The sequence below is a fragment of the Hyposmocoma kahamanoa genome, unplaced genomic scaffold, assembly GCF_003589595.1.
Source record: "Hyposmocoma kahamanoa isolate Upper Pololo Valley unplaced genomic scaffold, ASM358959v1 114, whole genome shotgun sequence".
NCBI classification, from domain to species: Eukaryota; Metazoa; Arthropoda; class Insecta; order Lepidoptera; family Cosmopterigidae; genus Hyposmocoma; species Hyposmocoma kahamanoa.
Genome location: NW_020653383.1, coordinates 1233038 through 1239029, shown reverse-complemented (window position 1 = coordinate 1239029; position 5992 = coordinate 1233038). Strand labels below are relative to the sequence as shown.

The window sequence follows — 5992 nt, the reverse complement described above, 5'->3', positions numbered from 1 at the left end:
TGTGACATTTGTGAAACTAAAGACTATAAAGATAGAATAATGTCAAGACACTCCATAGCCTAGATATTTATTTTTCCTATTAACCAAAACCTCCCACACACTTAAAGCTTTTTATTATGGTAAGAAATTTAAGGATATTATGGCAGCACCATAAAAACATACCTCTCTCTTTCTTCCGGTTGCCAACACAAGGCAAGGTAGGTCTATGAGCAAGCCGCATGGGTTTTCTAATTTATTTTGAAGTGCAATTGTTAAAATAAGTACAACAATAGTGATTTGTGATATTTAAGGTGAATCTTACATTATTTGACCCAATTGTTTCTAAAACTTGAGGGATCACGCTCTCGACGGAGCTCGGAAGACGGACTGTCATATGATTTTTTAGTGCAAATATCCTCAAAACGTGTGATATTATTATTTTGTAGTGTCGAAACGAGAGAAATTATTAAAATCCTTTCTTCAGTTGTGACAGAATTGTAGTTTTCGTACTAGGACATCGGCATTGTAACATAACCTAACTTTGACTTGTTTGAATTAACAAAAATATGGTTATGCGTTTCTATCGTGATCATTGTTGAAAAAATTAATATACATATTAATAACGTTTTTGGTCTTGAGATTTATTTCTAGAGTCGCCAGTTCCCTACTGTATGACTATTGAGTTACGTTTTTCCATTGGTTAATGATTTTCTTTCCCGTTTTCAGATGCGTTCCGTTACATTGAAGGATGTCGAACAAGATAAGGTGGTCAAATTTGTGGCTGCCCACTTGAAGAAGTAAGTATCGAAATTGATAATTAAAAAAATATCATTTAAAGGTTTTTATACAAATTACAATTTAGTTTTCACCTACCCAGTTCTGAATTTATGTGCAACTTTATATTCAATTAAAAGCAAATTAATAATGTTATCTAAGTAAGTTACAATAGTAAAGGTTTACATTTAGAACAATAATGTAATTTTGTCCCTGTGGCAGATAACTGTCTTGTATCTTGTACTTAATACCTTTGTAACACTTACATCTTTTGTAGAACTGGCAAAGTCAAGGTGCCAGAACACATGGACCTGGTCAAGACTGGTCGTTTCAAGGAGCTGGCTCCATATGACCCAGATTGGTTCTATGTGCGGTGTGCTGCTGTGCTTCGGCATATATACATCCGTTCCCCTGTTGGAGTCAAGACTGTCACTAAGATCTTTGGTGGTCGTAAACGTAATGGTGTCACACCCTCACATTTCTGCAGGTAATTATTTTTATGAGAAGCGTGCAAAATGTTTGTTTTTCATGTAACTTGATTGAAGGAATAGGCTTTCTAGTCCCATAACCATTGACTTACAAATAAATGGACGACTGGTCTAATACAAAAACCACGAAAAAAATATCCCAAGTCAACCTATTCGAAATTTAAATTGTAATGTCATCGCAGTATCGCGCTGTCAGTCGAACAAATGAAGACTAAAGCGGAGTTTGGCGCTCTCTATACGATTTTAGCGCCTTAGAAGTGCGGACACTTTTTAGCGCGGACCCGACGTCCATATAATTGTAAGTCAATGCCCATAACATAAAAATTGGATCTCAATCCATTTACAATTAAGAGAAACATCCTTAACCCTTCCACGCATCCAAAAGACACAGATTGCATTTTGGTAATAAAAATTTAAAACATTATAAATTTCAAGCTTTAAAAATGGTGGATGAAACATAACTGGATTCACCATTTAGCTCTAGTAAATGTTGGCAGAGGCACCATGTGTGTCATGGGATGCATAACCAGGGCTCCATCATTAGAGATTACACAATAAGTACCTACCGCTTGAATGTATCGCCAACTGCAAGCACTCAGGGTCATATTCTAGAACTCTACTCAATGCTCAAGTCGGGATTGCAATTGAAACACAATCACTGGAAATACGACCTTAATGGCAGGGGCTTGAGTATGATTTCGAGTGCTCTAAACCATACTCAAATCCTGACTTGAGCATTGAGTAGAGTTCTAGAATACGACCCTCAGACAAGTATTTTATTTATATTACACTCCTTGTACAATCCCAGCATTTGGTTCTGCACGACTGCACATGGTGGGTAACATTATTTTCACCTCTCTGAGCATATGTTTAGGTTCCCTTTTCTTTGTAGTGAGTACCTGGTGTCATCCGTAGGCTATTATAGCAAAAGTATTTTCAATTTTATATGAGAGTGAAGTAACTGTTACATAGTAACTATTAATTAATCTGTGCATGTGAATAACTTTTAGTCACAATTTGCTAAAAAGAAAGGTAGTCCATATAAAAAATTAACTACAGTAAGCAAAAATACTTCTGAAAATTATTCACATTGACATCATCAATGTGATCATTAAGTTGTGTAACGTAATGGGTCAGTTTCTGCAACTTGCCATTGTAGCGCGTGTTTTCAATTTGATCACTTGCGTTTACACCATTGATTGCAGAGGATAATGCATCTGTAAAGTTACAGTTACCTTTTATGGGAAAGGTAGAAGATATGTTTTGCTTGTTGACGCTGCTCATAAACGTACCTCATGTATGATATCATACTCGTATTTAAATACAAACACAATTTAGATTTTATTTGATGTCATTTGTTTGTATTTTATATAAATTCCTTGAATCCTGCGTAATAGTATTAGATATTGTATGTGTCCTTTGCAGATCATCAGGCAGTATTGCACGCAAAGCTCTTCAAGCTCTCGAAGCACTGAAGCTGGTAGAGAAGGTCCCTGACGGTGGCCGCATTCTTACGACTCAGGGTCGCCGTGACCTTGACAGAATCGCTGCTCAGGTTCGCCTCAAGGCCAAGCAGGCAGCCAAGCAGCAAGTCATCGTTCTGTAATTTATAAATAAAAAGTACATAAACATTGTTGTTTTAATGAATATGAAAATAAATAAAAAGTAAATATAAATATATCATTATGAATCTGAATGTGCAAAGTACTCATGTACCTTGAAGGCCACTGTGCTATAACTAGACATAAGTTTTTGGTCTGGTCGAGACGTAGATCTAGGCTTATTGGCTCCTCACTCTGTTTCAGTTTGAAAACTGTTAAAAACATCAACATTGCATATAACATTATACAGATTGATTACACACAAGGAAACAGTTTTTTTTTCTCCAATAATTCGTACCTGTATGGGTGCTTTTCCACCTAGCGAGACGAGACGGGAATTGAAAAAATTGCCTCTTAACTATCGCGGGCTCGAAATTACACGAGCTCGCGTTGAGGTAGTGGGAAGTAAAATAAAAATATTGAAATACCAGTAGAGTAAATTGTTTGGTAAAAAAACATTTGACAGTTGGGATATCCATTTTTCATTGTGTGTACGATTTTTCTACGTAAATGCATATCAATGAAAATAATTGAATATCTGATATTTTCTAAATCAAGGAGCGAGTAATTCTAAAATTGTGACCAGAACTGACTAATTCACGACATTTTGGGTGCAATCGGATCTAATCCAGGAGCTGTAGTTCTCTAGATTCAAGAATTCTGACGCCGGAATAAACTTATGTTAGTGTGGATAGTAAAACACCTTAATAATTTCAAAACGGCGTAACTACTAAATCTAATTTTTTTACGACTAGAACCCGCTAAATCACGACTTTTTTAGTGTAGTTAGGTCTAAGCAAGGTGTTGTGGTTCTCGAGATTGAGAAATGGTACCGCTGGAATAAGCTTACCCAGCGTGAACAGTAAAACACCCTTATAACTTTTGAACGGCAGACCGACTAAATCTAGTTTTATGCGAATAGAACCGCTTAAATACTTAGCGACTTTTTATCTAGCTAGTTAAACCAAAACTCCACCATGGTCACGCTGGAATGATGGTAACACTCAACAAGAACATCACAAACTAAGAACATATCGCACTGATTCGCCCTGGGCCTTTTGGAGGGAAAAGTGTCGTTTTTATTTTGACTTTCAATTATTTTCTGAAATCTAGTTTAACTTTAAAGTGAAATAGGATAGTGCTATTGTGCCTTAATCGAAGATTAAAACGCGAAATTATACGAATCTCGAACTAAAATACCCGTATCGGCCCGTTTTAAGGAATCCCGAGTCAATCCAAGCACGCCGTCTCAAATTGCCTATTCTCTTTGTGGTGGCCATATTTACAGAAATATAATTAAACGTTTATGTTTTCGGCTGAAGGACTTTGTTTCCATGGCCAGCAATAATTTAAAAAAAACATATCGCACTGTTAATACAATAGTGTATTAACTCAAAAACATGAAATTACTTTTTCAGAATCGATGAAAAACGAATTACTCACTTCCCGCAAAAAATTATTAAAATTTATATGTTATACTTTATTATAGACACATAAACATTTTCTCAAATGTATTTTTAAAATAAAATGGAAAAAGTAATTTCATGTTTTTTAATTAGGATTATTTTGGCCAGAACTAGCTCACATAAAGTGTGTCTCTTTTTGAGTTAAGTAGATATTTTTTGATTGTTTCTTACAATATTCTAACAACGGTTTTTTTGACGTGTACAGAATCAAATTTTACGTTCAGAAATGATATACTATTAAATTTCACATATTTTAAGTTACAACACTATTGTAATAGCAGTGCGATATGTCAAAAGTACGTTTAGGCGGGAAGTCGAACTGAGCGGCAAATTTAATTTTTCCTCTCGAGTTTAATTTCAATTTTTAGAACTACAAATTGACATATTTTGAAGATGGGTCCTCACCTTAGTGGGGAGGATCCAGCAGAAAAGGAAATATACTGATGTATCCAACAGCGACTCCGGTCAACAGGAAAATGATAACTACAAAATGTATAACAAGCCTAATTACAAAAGATTATTTCATGGAAAACAATACAGGAGTATTTACCGTATATGTCGAATCTACCGAACAAGACAAAATAGGAAACAAAAACCCCTTGACGTTGACTAAACTTTTCACAGAAAATGTTAAAGGAATAACTGGCATGCACAGAGCAAATGCTCACAAAATCGGAGTTGCTTTCAAAAAAAGCATAGATGGAAGACTTTTTAAACAAACACAAAATGAAAGCATTTGTGTCATCATAATTAACTGACTGAAAGAATTGGTGTACTTAAGTACGTACCAAAAGATATGTCAAATGAAGACATATACAAAAATATTGTTTGCGACGCAGAGGTTATCTGAATAAAAACATTTATGAAAAAGACGATCAACTTGCTCACACCTTTGACCACTGTAGCTTGTTACCTTTGCAACAACAACCCTGCCTTAATTTGCCTATACACAATTATTTCGCTATCAGATTCAGCAGCATATACCACCTGTCCTATAATGTTTTAAGTGCTTAAAGTTCAACCATTCAGCGAAAGTATGTAGAAACAACCAGTAGTGCTCCTCTTGTGCTGGGCATCACTCCTATGAGGAGTGCGATGTCGATGAAATTGTATGCATCAACTGCAGCGGTAACCACTTGGCAATCTCCAGGGACTGCCCCATAAAAAACTGAAAATGGAAGAAAATAAGAGAAAGTACGGTCTATAAAGCTATGCCACTGTGGTGAGTTCGCCCCCAGCAGTAGCCAACATTAAAGCTTATCCACCCCTGAACAATGTAAATAAGACTTATGACAAATTTGACGTTAATCAAATAGCTAACAATTAAATTATTATTAATGCTATTGTGAAATCCTTAGTAGCTTTAGGCAATAAAAGTGATCAAACTCCCTTGACCACAAAGAAAATAAAAGAAATATTTATATCTAACTTAATTTAATTATTTACACATAGTACAGTATAATATACAGAGTTTACAGAGCAAAAAAACACAATTACAAAAGTTGCTTTTAGATGAACAAATTGATATTTGTTTGCTTAATGAAACCTGACTGAATGATAAATCTAATATTCCCAACTTTCTAAATTATAATTTTCATTACAAACATTCTGAAAACAAACACAATGGTGTTGGTATTTGACATATAATCTCCTTTGTGCTTCCTAAATTATCAGTATGTGTTGT

General features: G+C 35.0%; 1 protein-coding gene across 2 annotated transcripts in view; it reads left to right on the top strand.

Annotated features, from left to right (window-relative positions):
• Positions 1-139: 139 nt before the first annotated feature.
• The window catches only part of LOC113239658 (40S ribosomal protein S19a), a 70062-nt gene continuing 64209 nt past the window's right edge, over positions 140-5992 (top strand). The window contains exons 1-4 of one of the 2 annotated variants that reach the window (XM_026476733.1): positions 140-197; positions 706-776; positions 1031-1240; positions 2667-2843. In XM_026476733.1, the coding sequence (XP_026332518.1) occupies positions 706-776; positions 1031-1240; positions 2667-2843 (458 nt within the window). In that variant the 5' untranslated portion in view covers positions 140-197. Of the gene's footprint in view, positions 291-705; positions 777-1030; positions 1241-2666; positions 2969-5992 lie in introns of those variants that run through there. The other variant, XM_026476732.1, reaches the window with a different exon arrangement.